We start from the raw sequence: 21,823 nt of genomic DNA, 5'->3' as shown, positions 1-21,823 counted from the left end.
GTCAGTCGCTCATATTCCCAACTGTAAATTTACTGATTCTTGTGATGAACATTTTGAGCCCCTTTGTGTACTCGTGCAGGAGGTTGGTTGTTGTAAATCATACAAATTGGTTGTGATTTAAAAAAAAAAAAAAAAAAATTCATAAATAAAAATTTGAAAACCCATACTTTGGAGACTATATTTGATTTTCAGTTTTAGATGTCAATGGTTAATTTGTTTTAATAAAAAAAACAACTAAATGCCATATAAAAATGTACAAACACATACTTTGAAGACCATAATTAAGGTAATTAAGAAAAAAATACGTAATATGAAAAATTGTTGTTTATTACACATCTGCAGACAGACTGATCATTCACTGTAACTTACAGCATTTGCGGCAGATCAGAAAACGACCACAGCGGCGTATTTGTAATGATTAGACACAGCTTCGACCATTGACTGAATAATCACGGTACTTCATGTCAAATATACATTTCGAATTAATAATTGTTTCTAGATTAACAAAACCTGCAGCTCTCGTTGACTGAAATCCTATTGTAAATTTAATCCTCTGATCATTTGGAGTTCGGACTTGTTTCTTTTACTGTCTATGGTTGTTTCCAGCCGTTTCGGCGCATGACATACGTCACTCACGACCACACATTAGCGATTGGCTATGGCAGATCGCGAGTGACTCTGGGCAGATCCAATAGATTTGAACTTTAATAGTGAACCCGCCTACAAGGAAGGAAACGTTTCTCAATTGAGGGAGGCCAGACTCTATGTACAAATGAAATGTACTAGAGTCTGGTTGAACCAGGCTAGCGAGTTGAGCCAACGTTAGATAAATTGAGAAGACTGGATAAAAGTGCTGCCAACTCTCTCTGACTCTGTATGACCCTGCTGGGCACAAGAAAGTGCCCTCATCAGATTTGCCTAAATTAGTCTTTTAGTCTGCAATTTGCAGGCTCTTACATCAACCATGGCTCACCTCATCCACTCATGCTGTCACAGTGACAGATTGTGTTTTATGGACAAACTCTAAGATCTATCAGTGCATGATAGGAAACGGGAATGGTGAGGATATAAGGTGAACAACTTATAATGGTAAATGGAAATGATTGTTTAACGTTAGGTCAAGTGTGAGAGAACATGCATTTCAGTTGGGAAAACAAACACCTAAAAGGGTCCTATAGGCCTATGTCACACTTCCTGCTTCCGGAACGCGGAAAAGGGATACAGAACTTCCGGTTAACAGTATTTCTCGATAAGGATTTAGATTATCAGCCTTAATGTCTAAACCATCCGAAGTAGACTGACCACGAGCTATGAGGTTGTGAAACGAAGGTTTTTGCTTCTGTTGAAGCTATAAGTTTTTATGAAATCAACCTTGTTTAAAGAAAAACATGTTTTATCCGTGATCTTACGGGAAAAAAATACACTACCCACAATAAGCGTAGTAGCAACGTCTGCTAATTGGTCCAACTCGGTGTTACCATAGAAACGTTTGCCTTACTGGCGAACGGCTAGAGCTACCCGCAGCTGTTGTTGTGGTGTACGGGGTTGCTCTGCATCAGGACTTAGACAGCCATACCTCAGCTTTCACGCTTTCATGCTTTCCCACTTGAGAGTTTTCATTTACTATCCGAACCACATCGTCATATGTGACTTCAGGCAGGTTGCGGAGAGATTTGGTCCAGCGGTATCTATCGGACTCCACCACTGTAAAAAGCTTACCGGTTTTTAGGTTTTCTTTTTCGTGACATAGGCCTATTATGCTTTTCTACTTTGTTTAAAAAAAAAAAAAAGCAAAGCTCAAAGTCCTCTCCAAAGGGAAATAATTTATTTAATAGAATCCACTTTTCAAGAACTACACCGAACGTCTCATTTGGACTACAACATGATTAAATGGTGGATAACATTGTATCTATAATGTATAAGATAAACATACACCTCTGAAACACCCTGTGAAATCCGTGCTTGCAAAGTCTGTGCGTGCCCGTTCTGGATGATCCTCCGTTTGTTAAACACAACATTGTCAGGGTCTGAATCGGGCTTGAATTGGTTTGAAATTGCTTGCTGTTATGGAGGGGACATGTTCTGAACACGTGCTAAGCGGTGCCAATCACAACACACTGGGCCAGCTAACCAATCACAGCACATTTCATATTTTGGAAGGAGAAGCTTCATCGAAAAAGATGTGTTACACCATGATAATAATATTTTTTATTATTATAATTACCAGCTGTAATAATGTAAAATATGTGAATTTTTTTTTTTGAACAATCAAGCATGAAAGCATATTCTAGTACACCCCCAAAACAAAATCAAGACTTTGTAAAAGGGCATTAACAGGATGTGTGGATCCACAGACTGTATAACTGAGCTTTTACATCTACGCGGTCATGTGCAGAAATGAGAGGTGCCTTTCATTATTATTTTTATTATTATTTTTTTTTTTTTGACGAGGCATTAATTCCAGCATAAACACCTGTTTTTTTTTAATTTGTTTATTACAGTCACTTATAGTAGTAATTGGCTGCATTAAAAATTCACTTTGTAAAAATTATAAGGAGACTTGAGGTTTAAATAGACATGGCACTATGGGACGATAAACGTAAAAAATCTGTAGATCGTAGTTGTGACAGGCTGGGTTCTGGGTCGGGTTGTGGCTGATGTATGGATCGGGAGTAGACACTCTCAACGAGACTCGAATGGCAAAACTTCATGGTAAAGACATTATGTTGACTGTTTCGGGCCAACACAGCAATTTGCAATTGCAAAATCGGTCCAATCTTTTTAGGTCCAGTCTTCTGTCAGCAAGGGTTGAGGACAGGCACACGAAGATGACAATTTAGGTAAATTGCTTCAAAGATATATCAGGGGTAACAAAAGAAACACAACCGCAAACAGACACTAATGTAAACGTAGACCAGGCACGAATTTATACTTATATACAGATGGGAACGGGGTGAACACAGCTGAAACAAATGACAAATCATATTAGTAACCATGATGATGACATACAAAGGAAAACAGACACCAACGAATACTAAAAGACTAAAAGTCCAAGAAAGTGAAACTAAGAACAAACATAACTAAATATCCATAACATTTCTGACCCACTTTAGTGTATCTGGACTGTGTAAGATTGACTCTCTCCTGGCACCACCAAGTCTACGTTAAAATTGCCCATTGACACCTTTACGGCATGAGTGTTTACCCAAACACTAATAAAATAGAGCTCGACCCGAGCCTCCAAGAGATCAGTATCTCATTAAAGCCTCCTTTCTGCGGAGAAAGGAATGCCAGGTCATCATAGAGAAATCTCCTCTCTTCACACACACACATACTCGGACTTCCCATTAAACTCAGAATATGAGCCATTGCCAACTGTATATGATATTTTCCTATATGTTTGCATGTTTCCCAGTTCATATTAGGCCAGTTATGATGTACAGGTAATTTGAATCTATGTATGCGATTACTGGACATATTCATGACCAGTTATTAAAATTATATTCCCTTTATTTGAGCTAAGAATCGCTACACCACTTAAATAGGACTTAAGTCTTACTGGCCTGGTTTCACAGACAGGGCTTAGACTAAACTAGGATTAGGCCTGAGTTCAATTAGGACATTCAAGCTTGCCAAAAACAAATAATTAAAACATAATGATTTAAAATATACTTTAAGGTAAAACTTTTAATTTGCTTTTTAAAAGTGTACTTTGGTGTGTTAAGAAATACTTGCACTCATGAAACTTGACTCTATTTAAATAAAATCCCTTTATTTCATTAAGAGCTCAGTTTTTTATTTAAGATTTGCAAATTAACACTCTACTTTACCACAAGGGAAGGAAATGATAGTACATTTCAGTGGCGATATAAAGCCCCTTGCTTTGGGCTTTTGGTGTTTGACATGGATTGCAGTGTAACTGCATTTTGTCTTGAAATACTGCATTTCATGTCGTGTAATTCCCTCAGGCCATTAAATCATATAGGTTACACTTAGTACCCTTAAGGAGCTTCTGGCAGAAAACCACATCAAACTGTCTCTAATGATACAGTAAATTAAATGAACAGCAATGATTGTCTCCCCTATGGTGCTGAAAGCTGCTGTGAGAGCAGTCAAAAGTCTTACACCGCTTCACTGACCCTTTAATGGAGGCTGCAGTCAACTGGCAAAACAAACTAACTCTGGATTCTTCCCTGGTGTACATCTTGACTGCATCATAATGGAAAAAAAAACAACACATGCAAATAGAACAAAAACACCCGCAAATTAAGAAAACAACTTCTTCAGTTCTTCATCAGTCACAACACACGTGTGCTGCAAATTCTCACAACACCACCAAATACAGAAACGCACTGCAAAAGCTCACAACACAAATACAGAAACGCGCTGCAAACACAAACCACAACAGAAATGTTTCCAGGGGAACCACATAAGTGACGAACCCAGCTGGGATGTGCGGACGTGCTGGTGCTTACAGCTTAAAATTCTACTTTATTTATTTTTGCAAAAAATACAGAGATTACATTTTTTATGATACAAATTGTATACAATGTATTAAATGTATTAACAATATCTTATTTAATATCAGTGTTCGACTTCTGTATACCGCTGATTGCATACATTGTAAATTAATTTATAATATTATATTGTACACTTTAAAAAAACATAAAGGTACTCACGCAGCACCATGACTCCGTGGCGCATTGATTGGGCACGATTGGGTTCAACAGCAACGCTAAGCATGGTAGCGTTGCCTCCGCTGATAGAGATGCGATTGTCCTGGGCAGACTCCCGAAACATGCGCATCAGCTGACTGGCTATGACTCCATTTAATGCGGAGATCAGTGCCATGGGGACCACAAAGGACAGGAAGGCATTCACCTTGAGGAGTTATAGGGAACAAAGGAAGAGAGGGAATAAGTAGGCAAGTAGCTTTGACTTTTATGATGCTTTTTTGTTTGACGCAATGACTCTCTCTCTCGCTCTCACTCTTTTTGTAATTAAATTAAATTTGATGTTTTTATTTAATGTCACACTGTTTATGGTGTGCCTTTTTTTAGACTTGTGTAGACCCTGAAGAACTGCACAATCCTATCTCCATTTGACAAGACCTGCTGGGGAAATGTGTATGATAAAAGCCAGGAAGTCAGTTGGATCGAATTTTTTAAAAGAAATCTCCAAATTTTTATTTTATCTAAAGCAGCACTGGGCAGAACATTTGATCATTTCCTGGGAGTCGAACCAACGAATAATCCTAATGTTTTTTTTTTCTTTCTTTCTTTGTTTTTTTTTTTTTTCTAATCAGTTACTGTATGTGTGCACAGTGTCATACATTTTTTTGATGTATTCTTCCACCTGGATAAGAAGGTTATCTTGATATACTGTATGCTGTATATTCTTTCCCCTTACACAACCCCTAAACCCATCACAGAAAACTTTCTGCATTTTAACCTTTTTAATACAAAATTGTTTAGTATGTTTTTAAGCCATTTTAATAGGCTACATGCACACGGCGACAATGATGCACTTCTGCTAAAATCTCCGCCAGCTATACCACTTCTGCCATCATCCCGCTGCAGTGTTTATTATGTCACAGATGAAGTTTAAATTTCATCGCACGGATAGCTCTACAGCTGAGCATTGCTGTGTGCCTTTGTGTCAGGCGTCTAGTAAGTACAAAGTACTTAGTTTTTTATTCATTTCCCTCTGATGTGGAAATCAGGCGAAAATGGCCTGTCCAGAGAGAAAACTTTACGGTTAGCCCACATACTCGAGTTTGTAGCCGGCATTTTATAAAAGGAGATGTTCGTGAGCCCTGAACCGAGACAGGGAACATCAATCAGCTGTATACTGACAAATTATGAAAATGGGCCTCTTGTAAAGTCTTGGGCAAAAGCCAGATTAGGATTTTTTTTTCCGGGTAGAGCTAGTTGGAGACTGACACCACATTAGACATTTGCCTAAATGAAAAAAATCAAGTACATAACTTGCATTTTTAATTTAGGCAAATGTCTAATGTGACTGCTGGGCTTTTTCAAAAGATGGATGAGGTGTCGGTCTCCAATTAGCTCTACCCTGAAAAAAAAAAGCCTAGCAAAGGATGTATATTGACTTGAGGACAAAAATGCCATCTATTCTATGTATTCCTGTAAATAGCGATTATCTGTATATACTTACATGAAATGTCTTTCTATGTTGTGAACATTGTTTGAATATTGTTTTATATAGATATATTCACATTGTTCAATTGGACTCACTCATTTATTTACACATAGCTGTCAGTTCTGCTCACCTACCTTTTCTATAACAATTACCATACTTTACCCCAAAATACTCAATCATTTAGTTTATTAACAATGTAAATCAGATGACACAATAGTGCTTTATAAACAAGATTCATAGGTTTTAAATGATCATACCACGACCAGATTCCAATTACCTTAAACAAAAACATATTTAACATTCCATCAAAGAATGATTTGTGACTGTATGATCGCAAATCAATAAAAGGATATACAATAAGGATAACAATTGAAACAAACATTTAACATGTTTTCAAAAAAAGAACAGATTTGTATCACAAAAGGGTTTGTGCAGCTTTTAAAGATACATATTAAATTGCTTTCAAGGTACCTAAATAAAAAACCTATCATAAATGTTAAAGAATTTCCAGTCAGGGAAAAACAGGAATTAACCTCTCAAAACTTTTTAAAACACTTGTTACAAACCCTGGGTGCGTCAGGGCGGATCGGAAACCCACAGGGATAGTGGTTCACCTCCTTCACTCTGCAGTGCTCCTCCACAGCTGCTGCTTCCAAGTCAAGTCCACTCCTCATGTCTTCAGTCGGATGACTAGGCTTGAGAAGTCTTTTCACTAGATTTTCTGCAGAGCTCTGTCCCCTGGTGTGACAGACCTCTCTGATTTTGGAAGTGGTGATGCGGGGCCGCCACTCAATGCACATCATGTGGAGCTGCTGATGTTCAGTCAGTGCAGACAAAAGAACAAGTAGAGGGTCCCAGCCTGTAATTATGAAGTGGCAACTGGGGGGGAGAAGGGGCATCTGTGTGTGGGCAGGTCTTTGTCATAGTCTTTGCTGGCATGTGATACAATAACACACTTCCTTCTTGCATTTTTCCAAATACAGAGTCAACCAGAGGTACATAATTGGCTGTCACCATTGTTGTTATCAGTGGAGCCAAGTCACTGGGAATGGTAGACTTCATCCACCCTGAGTGTGGAAAGTTCAGGCAGAGGTGAACTGACTCCCTTATACAAGTTGCTCCTATATAAAGAAAGAAAGAAAGAAAGTAAGAAAGAAATAGTGCTTATTGTTTGTATAAAGTAAGTTAAGCATATATTTAAATGAACAAACATTAATGTGAAAAGGCTGAAATACAATGTATCCTATAATTTAGCACATCATATGAATGGGACATCAAATAAATTATATTAAACATATAGCCTTTAGCAGTACTTCATAGCATGATTCACAGAAACTCGATTTGACGAACAAGAACCTGTCTAATGAACTAGCCTGCGCTGAACCTGCAGGATAACTTTCCCTTATGGTCAAACTGTGCGGCTTTTGGCTTTTCCTCATCGACCTGTAACACTCAGGCCTAATTGTTACTTCTCCTATTGGATCCTTGTTTGAAACTGAGATTGACAATGAAGTAGATTGAAATGTAACAGGTAAAGTTAGAGAAGACAACCATACAACGTTAGCAGCAACATGCCTATGATATCACTAAGCTAGCGTTAGCTAGTACACAAACAATATCCGACCCGATCTTACCTTCATAATTGTGGACATAGCTTGACACATAAAGTTTGAAGACCTTCTCCTTTTTAGTTGCTGATGTGTTGCAAAGTCCTTGAATTGATGACCGCAAGTCTAAATCCTGAAGTGAGCGAGTGAAAAACGCCATAGCAGCCGTAGGTTGTGCGACCACCGGAAGTGACTTAGCTGGCTGAGTTGGAATGCGAAAGAGAATGTGAGTATAGCCTATTACAAGGATTCAGGAAATGTACCAATAAATCACATTTACATTGTAATACCACTGTAATACCTATGTCATTATACATATTTGTGTCCAAATAAATCATATAAAGAAGCACAGACACACACACCGAAATGCATAATTATTACTGCATGGTATGCAGGGCTCTTTTCTTGAACTGGTCACATTCCTAGATCTGTCATTAAACTGCCCTTTTGTTCCTTTTCTTTTTCTTTTTTTTTTCTTTTTCTCCGGTTACCAAAGCAAGTTAATCTCATGTGATCTGACAATTAAGATCACAGAGATTAAGCCAAGACTATTAACATTCTCCTTAGCACTAATTTAGAAGAACATAATGTTGCTTTAGGCAGTCATGATAAATTGGTGTTGAACAGATGAATTGAGTTTAACAGGCCAGCACTGTTCCTTCCAGACTGAGAAACATAAAAGAGATCAGAAGGAACATATCAAAAAACCCATTGAAGGGTAAAGAATATGTGAATATCTAGAGTCATTTAATGAGGAAGGTCAGAGATGTTAAAACTGAAGAAAAAAAAAGAGAAAAAAAAGGCTCGTTACTGCAAGGTTGAACCAGAGCTATTAATTAAATTTAAACAGGGCTAAAGCAAACACTTTTTAACCCATACAAGTTAGTACACACACATTTGGAGCAGTGAGTAGCGAACACACACACACACGGAGCAGAAAGCAGCCATTTGCTGCTGTGCCCGGGGAGTGATTTGGGTTTAGGTGCCTTGCTCAAGGGAACCTCAGTCGTGGGTATTGAGGGTGGAAGAGATCGCTGTTCATTCACTCCCCCCACATACATTTTCCTGCCAGTTTGGAGAGTTGAAACCGCAACCTTTGAGTTACAAGTCTGACTCTGACTTAGAAATATTAAAACTGTGTTAAGATGAGACAAGTATAATGCAATTGATAACATAACAGTTTAGACATACAGTTCAATATATATCCAAATCACCTTTATTCATTTTAATAAATAAACAAGTAAAAGATGCCTATATATAGTTGACGAAAAGCAGTACATGAAAAGTATGTCTGATTCATATGCTGCATCCTTAACTCATAATTTTAAAACACTTTTTATGTAAGCATTTTTAAGTTGTGTAGCTTTAAGACCTTAATGGGATAATTATTTAGAACTGCAGGCTGTCTTACTAATCCTGTTTGTAGATCAATGCTCCCACTGAGAAAAAATGACAATGCAGAGAAGAATCCTTTGTGGGTTTATGAAGACACACAAACAGAAGCAAAAGTAAGATTTCTGTCTGCATTATGTAAAGAACCTATGGGTACATTGGCAAACAAATGTAATTTCTTTAGAGATTCTTTGGCTGAGTTCAGTACATGCAAAGGCCAGACCCAGCATAATTGATCTAGTCAGAAATGTATCATTCGGATATGGCAAGAAGTCAGTCACGGAAATGTCATGCTTTAATATTTATTGATTTCCCAGACATCATAGATGGAATTTTATGCTGTGACCAATTTTACAGACCAATTTTTTTTTTAAAAACTCCCCTGCAAAGACCCAATCTCCATGGAAATCACAGAGATCATGGAAATCATTTGCCTAAATTAGGCAAATGATTTCATTAGACATTTGCCTAAATTAAATGGAAATCATTTCCATTTTTTAAAAAGTGGATAACAAATCCACATTACATTCAAAGAGAAGGTGATGTACATCAAAGTGTGAATCGTTAAATGACGATTAATTAGGTAGGAAGCATGATACAGGTGAGGTTACATAATAAAATACATACCATAGTATATACATAATTATACACAAGAGAGTAAATCATTTACACAATGCTATGAAGCATGTTTATTTATGGATCAGTCAGTCTATGATTAATGCAGCAAAGTCTGTTTTAAAGAGGGTTTCTGTCTTCCCATTGTCTCTCTCTTGTGCACGTGGCCACATTCCTGGCTGTGGAGGTCGTAAAATCTCCTTATCAGCTCTGTAACATGACACTGTTTCTGCCTTGTGTTCGTTTCATTTGGGATGTTAGTTTTGGAGTTTCATAAACATTTGTATATAATTAATAATTAGTGTGTGTCTGATGGGTCCAGACCCTACACAACCTAGTGGAGTCGTGGGCGGACAAAGACTCCTGAAGGGATACAGCAATTGGATTGAGGTGTACATTCACGATGTTGAAGGTAAAATCTACTTTTTCCGGCTTTCTTGTGCAGTAAGCTTAGCGAGGTGACAGAGCTAATATTGCCAAACGGGCTAGTAAAATTATGCTGAAAGTATGTACCGATTGTATATGTGATGACAATACTTGCCAATTCAGAAACAGTTAACTGTAGTATTTAATGTATGTGATACCTGTGGTTTACAGTGAAGAGAAACGAAGCAGGCTGTAATGTTAGAGCCTTACACCATGAAGGTATTCTGTATATTTGTTTGCAATGTTCTGCAAACTCCATGTTCAGGATGGCTCATTTGAAGTTCAAGGTTTTAGTTTGTTTTTTCAACCTTTTGTGCTTCGGGACGGGTATAACGAGTCGTTACAGAATGTACAGGTGATGTGAATGAATATAGATTATTGATATAAGAATTGATATAAGTATTATAAATAGCCTAAGTTAGTGGATGTTTGGAACACACTCTTGTGTTCTTTGTAATCTATACGAATAGGATATAGTTGTTGTTTTAAAATATCATGTTTTAGCAATTAGCATTGTATTATTGTTTAAAGGAAGATACAACCTCCTTACAACATTGATATTAGCAATTAGCCAAAAGGCTAATATGCAGAACTGATATTATGTAAACAATGCAGCACTTTTACCTGAAAAGTAGGTCCAATGTCGCGTCTAATTTTAACAATCCATGTTTTCCGAAGCTCTTTTTTCTGTGTAAAATTTGTGAAAGGATGTATTTTCTTTATTTTGACGGTTGAAGGACCAACATCCTGGTACACAACAGTACGCCATATAACACTCTATCCCTGACAGTCTCGTTCTGGAATTCAAATAGAGGCCGGCTGAATTAGGGGTACTGTTGACTCCGGTCGGTCTCCTCTGTATATAAATTCAAGCGGTGTCTAAGAATGCCCAGGAAAATGACATTCCAGTATTATTTCTCCATCAAAGCTTTCCAGCAGGTACATCTCACTTAGGCACAGTGCACATGCACTCTCGAATAAACAAACAAATCATGTGGCAAATCAAATTCCGCTCAAGTGTCTGCTTGTGAAGGAGCCTGTTCTCTAGCTCCTGCTGTCCTGCATGGATTATCTACACCTTGACTGAAGATGCTCTCTGTGTTTGTATTTCGTCTGGAAACTGAAGCAGCTGAACAGCATGACCATTGCTCATTTCTTATGTTCCAGTCTTAATGCTCGTGTCTTCATGTTCCATACATTTATCATATAGGAAACTAAAATAATTAGGGCTACAGAACAATAGAAAAAAGAATCCGAATAATTTCATCCGGCCCTGGTCATGGTTGTCATGTCATCCATGTATGCTCTGATTGATAGTCGCATCCCAGAAGCCAAACGCTTTATTCCTACTACCCATCAATGCACCTGCAGTTTATCCATTGACTAATGCTATAATTGGTCTAAAATGTTTTTTTTTCTCCCTTGTTTGTAAGATTAATATTCTGATTCATTAATTCAGGTATTATTCTGTTAGTTGCATGTGTCCAATGAGACCACCTGAACAGAACTCATAATTAAATTCTCTCTTTATATAGTTACTTTTAAAACTGCAGCAAATGCATTTTTGAGGTGCTAAACAGATCAGCTGCCAGTTCATTTTTTTTTTTTTTTTACCATCAATAGATTTCTAAGCTACCTCAGTCAGTCTGATCCCAACAGGCGACAAAATCAAACTGAAACCCCCACAAATGGAAATACAACAGAGAGAGAGGTTATGAAACCGGTGATAAATAGATTAATGGAGCAACATGCACAGTGGTGTGTGCTAATAAAACACAGTTGTAGAGCTGTAATAAGTTCAAATGAGCTCTCTGTGCCTTGTACACATTTGTTCAAGTCGTGCAATGTTTGATTTAACCAATTAATGACCCTTAGAGGCTCTAATGAAGTAATTAGCTAAATCTTAGGCCAGTGGTGTGTGCTGCAATCTGCACGTGTGGTACTTATGAGGGTTATGAGCAATGCAAATACATAATTGTTCACTTCAGATAGCAGCATGTCCATTGTGTGTTTTAAAGCTGAGGATGGATAAGTGAAGTTTCTATGGTTACTAACAGCACACTGTTTGCTTATGTGTAGTCTTTTGTCTCTTATACAATGTTCTTCTCATAATCTTAATATTCTCTTTTCTCAAATACACTCTTAAATGTCAGAAATGAGCAAGTGTTACAGCAAGTCACTGTACATTAAAGTGACTGAAAACATGTTCTACAAGTTTACTGTCTTCTGACATCTTGGTCTTATTGGATTGAACAGTACTGTGCCGGCTATTTTTTGTCATCGTTCATGGCATCAAATCTTAACAAGAGTTTAAAAATTGTAGCATTTCTCAAGCACACTGCAAATTATTTGGTTCTTCTTGCTACAAAGTCAACACAGTTTCCTCTAATTTCTTTAGTGCTGAGCAAAACCAAATGCTGAGCCACATTTTAAACAAGCTTTCATGGCAGGATTAACATAACAAAATATACTATAGTCAAAAAATGTGGCTTGCAACATTATATCTGTTTTTTATAGAGCAGCACTGCAGCTCTGGGTAATGTTAAAGTCCCCGTGAAATCAAAATTGAACCTATTTACTTTGTTAGCGCATATTACTAGTCTTGTGGTGAACAATTAATCCGTGCAAGTGAATATATATTAAAAAAAATGTTTTACCTTAGTAATCTTTAATCAAAATCTGAAAAGTTACTTCCGGTCTGGAACGGTTTCTTTTTCTGATGACGTAGGTTTCACAGTTTGGGTGGGGAAACGCTTAACCACTCCCCTCAAACCGTTAGTTTGCTATGAGCGAGAGATGGAGAGGAGGAGCGCTAGAGTAAAACCCTGCCCTCTGTTCAATATTCCGTTTCACTTGGAAATACGTCACAGCACTGGAGAAAAATCGTTTGCAACTTCCGGTTCACGGGGACTTTAATTGTGACAAAAATGAGAAGGCTTGAAAAAGACAAACTTCCAGGCCTTTAAAAACATTCAGGACTAGTGCCACCCATGATGTAAGGTATAAGAAAAAGATTAAACTTGTCAACACTTGTCATCTTATTTACTGTTTGAAAGTTATCATTTCTCTTCTTTCTTTTGGCCTCAATTACTGTACATCTCTCCTCCACTCTTCTCCTCAAAATCTTGGCTGACGTTTCTTTTATCTGCCAAACATCTCTCTGCCTGTCAGTATCTGCTGCCCTGACGTCTGTGAAGGTGTCTGGAGTAAAGAATTGATTGCTTTGAAGTACTTGGACTGTGTAATTCACACTTTGGATAGGATGTTGGTCAAAAGTAACAGCATAACTTGCCACTCAATGCCACTGAGAATTAACTCAAAATGCATTTTACAGGTTCACTGATAGTAGTACATTGTGTCGCTTTCGCTACCACCACAATTTTACTTATTGTAAACCAAATAAGTTCACAAAACTTTAAAAATGTGAGGTAATCAGTTGTTTTACATTTTTTTCTGTTACATTTACAATAAATTTGTTTGTGAAAAGTGTTTCATCAGAGCACATATAAGTATTATCTACCAAATTGAATCTCCCTCTCAGAAGTGTTTTTTGCAGGTGTTTTGCTGAACCCAAAAAGCTGTGCTTCATGAATGGTGTTGTACTGTTGAATGAAGGGGTGAAATGTCAGAACATTACATTTTCAACTCCATCTCTCCCTCTTTTTATGGCTAGAAGAGCTCTAAAAACCTGCCAGAACAAAGCGCCAGTCCAATATCTGCTATCAGCCAGTTATCCTCGCCAACATCATGCACTGCCTGCTGCTGTCAGTCTCACTTTATTTGTATACACATAATTTCAAGTGCAGTACTGGATTATTTTCAGGTGTAGACTGTCCAATAGAAAGATCAAAATGACACACAGAAGGCGATAAACCATTAGAAAGGCACCATGCTCTTATTCCAGAAACCATTACTGAACCGAAAGATGCAGTAACACATTTTTATGCCAGTTTACATTTGATGTGGCAAGGTTATATCACATCGCAAAAAGCAATAAAAGAACATTTATGTTTTCTTTCTGCAATCATTTTGTGTCCCACAGAGCACTGGAATTTCAGGTATTGCTATAGCAATGTATACTACTTGATTGTATTATATATTTTGAAACCTTCTGTATATGAAAGAGGACATTTAGGGGTTTTCGTGGTAACCAATTTGCCAAGACTTAAACATGATGAACCGTTTGTCCTGTAGCAATAAGCTGCTATTGCAGCAATCATTCTTTTGACTGGAAAATCTCAGGATGATACTTACACTCAGCACCGACTGATGGAGTTTGTCAGAACCAATTCATCTTGTATTCATACGCTCTCTCTCTCTTTCTCTCTCTCTCTCTCTCTCTCTCTCTCTCTCTCTCTCTCTCTCTCTCTCTCTCTCTCTCTCTCTCTCTCTCTCTCTCTCTCCAGTTTTCCTGCAGCTTTGCCTCTGTTTTTGTGTGTATTCATATTCTCCTTTTCTCTTTCTCTTTATGCAGTCTGATTCAGATCGTGACTCACTGACTGTTTCCGCCGTGCTATGAGTTCCAGTTATCCACATGCATTTCAAGCACTGAATGCTGTAATATATGCCATTTAAAATTAAGGATAATTTTACATTATTTTGCCTCTTATGCTACTCCACAGGTGTTCTCGTTTTCAGTCTAACTCTGTTGTTGTTGTTTTTTTTCAAATGTAGAAAGATGAGAGTTACAAGCAGAAGACTCCAACATAAATCAGATTCAGTGGTGTAAAAGAAAAGAATAAGGAAGGCACAAGGTTAAGGTCTACAAGAACAATTTTTCAAGAATCAAAGCATAATGGCTCCATTTCCAGGCAATTATGATTTACTTTAGGGAACGGTCAAGTGCATTCCATTTTCGTAAGATAGTAAATCCTTATTTTGGAGCAAATCCTGGCACTTGTACTTAAACTAGTATAAAGAAAATCCCTCAAGAGTCATATTGTTTGTAGGCTTGTATTTTCAGGAAACTGAGTAGTTAAATTCATTAGAATCAATGATTTTGACTTTCATGACCATCAGTGCTCACAACAGAAGCAATACAGACCCTGCTGCTCCTCATTTTAATGTGTTTGACTAATGAAGACATCAACATTTAATTTGCAATTCCAACAGAATCAAATGGGCATAATACATATTAATTAATTTACCCACTGCTCTTGTGGTTTAGAATAAAATACACAGCAATATGTTTAATTCAACTGAATTAATGCACTGCATTAGTTTAAGGGTAAAATTAACGCATTGTAAAATGTGATTGGTACATTTGTTTTTTTATGTTTGCCTGTTTTATTTATTTTTCCAGGGGTTTTGGACTTCAGGACGGCTTGTTTAGACATTTTTATTTTTTCCACTAGTTCTGTTTGGACTGGTGATAGTGAATCAACATGTTTGGACTTGCTGATATTTTGCAAACTTGGAGTCAAATTTTACGTTTGACTGCTTGTTTGAACATTTTATTTTCATCTCTTACACATTCGATTTGAAGCACCGGTGGATTGTATAAAAAACATTCCATACTTTTAGGCTGTTTGGTTGTTGTGCTGTATGCAAATTATGTTTTGTTTAGATGTGTTTTTTTTGTTTTGTTTGTTTTTTGCTTTGTTAACTCTTTGGGTTAGAGTTTATTTCAATGATCCACTTTAGAAATGACATAACTTTGTAACTACATGTCAACTCTCATTAGAGTATTAGTAGACTGTCAGGTTAGGTTTATACGTTGTTAGGGTTTGTGTTAGTATAATAAGTTAACATGTAGTCAGAGGTGGACAGTAACAAAGTACATTTACTTGAGTACTCACATACATTTAGGCTACTTGAGTAGCTGTACTTTACTTGAGTTATTTTTTTTCTGGAACATTTTTACTTTAACTTCACTACATTTGAAAGGCAAATATCATACTTTTTTACTTCACTACATTTCATTCAAGGTCCTTGAGTAGATATCAGTCAGGGGATGATTTTGGTTGCAGGGGTTGCATTTTGGTTGGAAATTAACCAAAGTTAACCAAAGTTAGGAGAATGTCTAAAGTGGACTTTCGAAATTTTGCTGTATAATGCTTTGTAAAATAAAGTACCTTTTATACCTGTCAGGAAGCTCGTTTCCATCACAAAATAAAAATAAAAATGATAATTGCTACTTTTTATCTCACAGTTCAGACTTTTTTTCCTCACAATTGCATTTTTACATCTCTTTCTCGGAATTACATGATTTAAACTCAATAATGCAGAATATGTCATATAAACTTTAAACTAAATTAGTAAAACTAATTAACTAATTAACTTTTAAACTAATTAACTTTTTTTCTCAGAATTGTGAGATAAAAAGTGGCAATTACCTTTTTATTCCTTTATTCTGTGGCAGAAATAAACTTCCATAGAAAGCAATGCATAAAGTAAAAGTTGTTGTTATTATTATCATCATCCTTTTTTTTTTTAGCTGTGATGCTGCTTGTGTGATCTTACCCATGAGGGAGCAACCGCTCCATAAATAAAATAAGATTTGTATTGTTATTATTTTTTTAAACTGATATGAATGGAGTCATCTCACGTGAGCCTATTGCTTATCAAAAGTTCGGGGTATTTTTACCAAAAAAAAAACCCCGAAAAAAATCGGAATACCCCTAAAAAAATCGGAATGCGCACTTTTTACGATGACTACCATAACAAGTTAAATATTTCTAGTGGAAATTCGTGTTGGACATTGGACATTTTTCGTTTAAAGTGGACCATCGAAATATGTGATACCATTCTTTGTGCAGTAAATTGCATTGATAGGCTAGCTGTCGGAAAGTATAAAGTAAAAGCTTAGCTACTTTAATTATCTTCATTAGGCTACTATTAGTCGGTGATGCTGCTGGTCACGTGAGATTGCCCATGAGGGAGCGACCCTCTCCATAAAGAATAAAACAATATTTTTTATTTATTTATTTATTTATTTTTGGAAAACTGGTATAGTCTTTCTCTCATGTGGAACGTTAGCGTTTATCAAAAGTGCTGAGTATTTTTTATTAGCAAAAAAAAAAAAAAAAAAAAAAAGAAAAGAAAAACTAAGCCCACACTTTTTAGGCTACAATGTTGTAATTCGTGTTGGATGTTTCCAATTTTACTTAACAAAATATTAGGTAGGCTAGCTATTAGCGACGCTACGCAACAGGTTGTTCCTTTTGATAAGACACTTGAAAAATAAATCCAACGCAATACAAATTATAACCAAATGAATACAGAAATATAGCTAGCCTATAATAAAATATATACCACTCGTTGCGAGCAAGGAAAGAGCTGTGCGCGCTCACCTGTAGAACGGTTTTAGCCGTTATTGAGGACACAACTGTGGTGCATATAAATTCATCATTCATCATTCGCTGTCCCATGGTGAAAAGCATCGGGGTAGCCAGGAGGAAAGACGCGATCCACATGGCGCTGATGAGTTTCTTGGTGCGGCTCCGCGACATGATGCTCTTCGCCTTGAACGGGTGACAGATGGCCATGAAGCGCTCCACGCTCAGGCTGGCGATATTGAACGCCGTCGCATATGAGCAGCCGTCCCGCAGAAAGTAGTACCCTTTACAAACAGCCTCCCCAAAAACCCACGGGTGATGAACCCAGATGAAGTTGTATAACTCGATGGGCATGCAGAGGATCAAGATGAGCAGGTCGGATATGGCCAGACTCGCCAGGTGGTAGTGCACCGTGCTCTGGAGGTTTTGGAGAGATTTTTTCGTAAGGAGTGTGTACAGGGTGATCGAGTTCCCCAAACACCCGATTACAAACAATAGCACATAAATCACAGTGACGAAAACTTTAGAATAAATGTCTGTATTCACGTCCAAATCCTCTTCGGAGACGTGCTCTGTTTCATTGTCCAGAAATGGCTGAGACCGGTTCGCCGAAGAGAGAAGTTTCTGCGTTAAGATGCGCAAGTCTATGAAGTTGCGCCCTGGTAGCGTAGAATTAACCTCCATGGTAGTCGTTAAATATCAACACATAATACAAACGAATGCCAAATGAATTGCGCTTTCCCTGCAAAGTGTTTCACATTTGTTCATTTGAGGAGCTATATGCGTAAAGCTAGTGAAATACTGGCCACTGCTCTGAACTTACTCTCTCAGGTCTGTGAAAGCGAGACGTCCAGACGCTTTTATATGAGGAGGCGTTCGAACGCAAACCTTGAGCAATGACGCAGTGCCATTTAATGATTGGTGTATTTCTATTGTGAGACTGAGCTACCTTGAACACACTTAGAGAGTCTCAGCTCTGATGTTATTGAAATGGCCATGAATTTAAGCATAAAGCAAGTGGTTTTATGTTGGATGCTGATTTGACATTTTCCTTGGCTACAGTGTAAAATATTATAATGATTATTTCCAAGCATTTTTGTTTCCATTTTTGTCTCCACTTTATGAATTTTCAGTGTTTTCTTAATTTGTAACTGAATTATAAATGGTCATATATATATATATACCCATAGTTGTCCCTTTTGCTCCACTTTAATTTAAAAATTAAGGTATCAGGCTTGAGCACTTGGCTTGAGCCTAGATTGAAAAAAAAAATGGCTTGATAGGTTATTTAAAAAGTACTTCATTCCCTGCTAAAGAATTATGTTAAGACTGTAATCTAGACGTACAACATTCATGCTGTTATTATCATGTGACAGTTGCGTCACTTCACTGCCATTGACCAATCCTCTCCTGTGGTTTCATCCTCTCCTAGTGTCCATCATATGCAGGCTTATATCTCACCGGAAGAGGTCATCCAGGTACTTTTTGCCTACACTTCAGACAAGAGTATACTGTGAATTCAGACATACTTTTGTCACACTGTTTTTCGTGTTTCGGATGCAGCCATCAAAATGATGACTATAAAAATAATGACTAGAAAAAGTCGGAAAATTATGATTTTTTATAGAAATTATTATATTAGCTCATTGATTAGACAGTAGAAAGACAAAACAGGGGCCCAGGAATATAAACAGGTTGAATGATTGGTCAAGTGTAATAATTTAGAAATATTTGACTGCTAAATGTTGTTATTGACCAATCAGAAGAGGAATTAAGTAAAGCGTGCAGTGCGGTATCTGAGGGCTTGATTTGTAATCTTGTTCGTGACTGGAACCTCCAAAAGTATCTGTCAGATTGTAATTGTACAGATTGTGTTCTGACAACACATCTGTGTGACTGGTGAGTTGGTTTGTAGATAACATTTATTTATTATTAGGATATAAACAATGAAGGCATATTCATTTATTAATTTGAATTCTCCACAAGTGCTACCATAATTAATGATAAAAGATAGATAAAAAAGAAAATGTTTAAAGTTTAATGGTATTTAATATAACTGTTAATGGCATTTAATATAACTAATATAACTACTAAAGAATAACTGTCTATTATTGTGAAATGAAGTTGAATGAGTCAAGGCTGTCATGAATCAGGCGACTGCTGGGAATAACAGGCATTTGCCATCGGACTCTTCTCAGTGTTGTGATCTCTTTCGTCAGATCTGTCTCATGATGGTCTCTGGATGTCTTTTGATCAATAAATCTCTTCACCACCTGCCTCTAATTCTGGCTGTCACAAGGAGGATGAAGATGAGCCTCTTCCTAATCCCATCTTCGTTAGTTGACATTATGTAAATCATGTTTTTAAATGGTCTAGCACACCACAGCAGTTTGTTGGAAATTATTTAAATTACTTCACTTGTCTTATTATATAAAACGTTTGAGTTAAAAATAAGTGATGTTCTATGCACATATTACAAAATGACAAAACTGAAAATAGCATCAGTAAATTAATATCATCTATGCTTGTCCCTGGTGTACTTATAATACAAGTATAATGACTTAAAGCAAACACCCCAGGTGAATGGAGTAAAAAAAAAAATAAATAAATAAAAATAAATAAATAACAGATATCACCTTCCCCAGTTGATCTGACCTTTTTGGCAGATACTACAACCGATCATTTTTTTATATTTGAAAGCCGACAACCGAAATATTTGCCAATAAATCTAAATCCATGCCCCAAGCACACAATTATAATGATGTCTAATGAATATCACATTATATTACTTTAAATGTCACAGATATGATGTCAGGATGCAGGTATTAGAACTGTCAGAAGTGATGGCTAGAATTACAACCAAAAATATTAATTCCAGATTAAGACTAACAAACAGCCTCTCTAAAAGATAGCTTGCCAAATGTTGTTATTTTCATACTTTATTTCGTTATGACTTTTACATAAAACAATGACTCCTGAGGTTAGTGCTCTCCTCCCTGGGAATAACTTTGTTTCCCAAAATCATAAATCATGCAGATGCAAACAGGAGAAGAAAAAAAATACACATATTTCATTAAAAGAGAGAAAGAAAGCCAAAAAAACCAAAGCTACTGCATTCATTTTAACCTGTTAGTTAACGTCCCATTCGTTACATCCATTATGTCAAATGAGATGTGTCTATAGTACTCTCAGGTCACCAAAGTGGAATCCAGATGCTTTAGGCAGTTTATAGCTACACTTTGTGGTTTGGCTCAGTTCTGTGTAGATTAATTACCACTTGGATGTAAATGTAACCCCCTTTCTCATGTTAATTAGATTTCACAGTGATCAAGTTTGTAATAATTCTCAATGGTCCATCCTGATAACCATTTTATAATTTATGGCCATTATTAAAAGTAGAGTAATCACTTAATTTTCTGTATGGAGCCTGTTTTTTTTTCCTTCTGTTGTATATTTCTGGCATGAAACTCTAAATGGTGCAGGCTGATAGGTCTTTAACTCATTCAGTAGCAATCACGTGTAACGGGAGTCTGCGGTATTTAACGATGAATTAAATTGCTATTGGTGCAGATAATTCATCAGAAGATTGTGGTGAGAAACAAACTACACAGGTTGAATACGAACTGGTATGTCATTTGGGATGTAACGGTCACCAGCTGGAGTGCCCTTGATACCCACCAGAAGGCACTCCAGATTAGTCTTGTATCACTCTCAGACTACATTTCCCATAACTCATTGCTCGGACTCATCTTCACTGATCACACTCACCTGTACCTCGTTCTCTGATAGCATTCACCTGTGTATCATCCTGTTTGTCTGTCTATATATACCTGGTTCATTTGTTCAATCCCTGCGAAGTCTTGTTTAAGTGTTACACTGCATTTCTGAGCGTTTTCCGTGTTTGTTTTCTGGTTTTTGACGTTGGATTGTTCTTGGATTTTGATTACTGCTGCCTGCCCTGACCTCTGCCTGTTTCCCGGATTCCCACTGTGTATTCTCCATTGTCCTGTCTGCTAATTCTCGACCCTGCCTGTACGACTAATCTTAAATAAAGCTGCATTTGGATCTACATCTCCCAGTCTCGGAGCAGTTCGTAACAGAAGACTTCGCCACACTGAGATCCAGCAGCACCGTTGACCAACATGAGTCTAACAGGTACCATTCAGGACCCGCTGAGAGAATTGTGTAGTATTTATCAGTTCAATCGCATCATTGAGGAGTATGTGGAGGAGTTTCTTTTTTATAGTCATCTTGTTCCCGGTGATGATTCAATGATGAAAGATTGTTTCTGGAGTGGACTAGACCAGGACATTAGGATAAATTTACCAGAGGAAGACCCCAGCT

The 21,823-nt window shown here is 37.1% G+C and overlaps 1 protein-coding gene across 1 annotated transcript in view; it reads right to left on the bottom strand.

Annotated features, from left to right (window-relative positions):
- Positions 1 to 18,319, bottom strand: part of ntsr1 (neurotensin receptor 1 (high affinity)) — a 31,158-nt gene extending 12,839 nt beyond the window's left edge. The window contains exons 1-2 of the mRNA XM_039651972.2: positions 17,495 to 18,319; positions 4,680 to 4,881 (exon numbers count right to left, since the gene is read on the bottom strand). Coding sequence (XP_039507906.1) covers positions 4,680 to 4,881; positions 17,495 to 18,163 — 871 coding nt within the window. The 5' untranslated portion in view covers positions 18,164 to 18,319. The remainder of the gene's footprint in view (positions 1 to 4,679; positions 4,882 to 17,494) is intronic.
- Between the last annotated feature and the right edge of the window lie 3,504 nt (positions 18,320 to 21,823).

Source organism: Pimephales promelas, chromosome 20, assembly GCF_988280905.1.
Source record: "Pimephales promelas chromosome 20, fPimPro1.hap1.1, whole genome shotgun sequence".
Taxonomy (NCBI): domain Eukaryota; kingdom Metazoa; phylum Chordata; class Actinopteri; order Cypriniformes; family Leuciscidae; genus Pimephales; species Pimephales promelas.
This window is presented reverse-complemented; position numbering and strand designations above follow the sequence as displayed.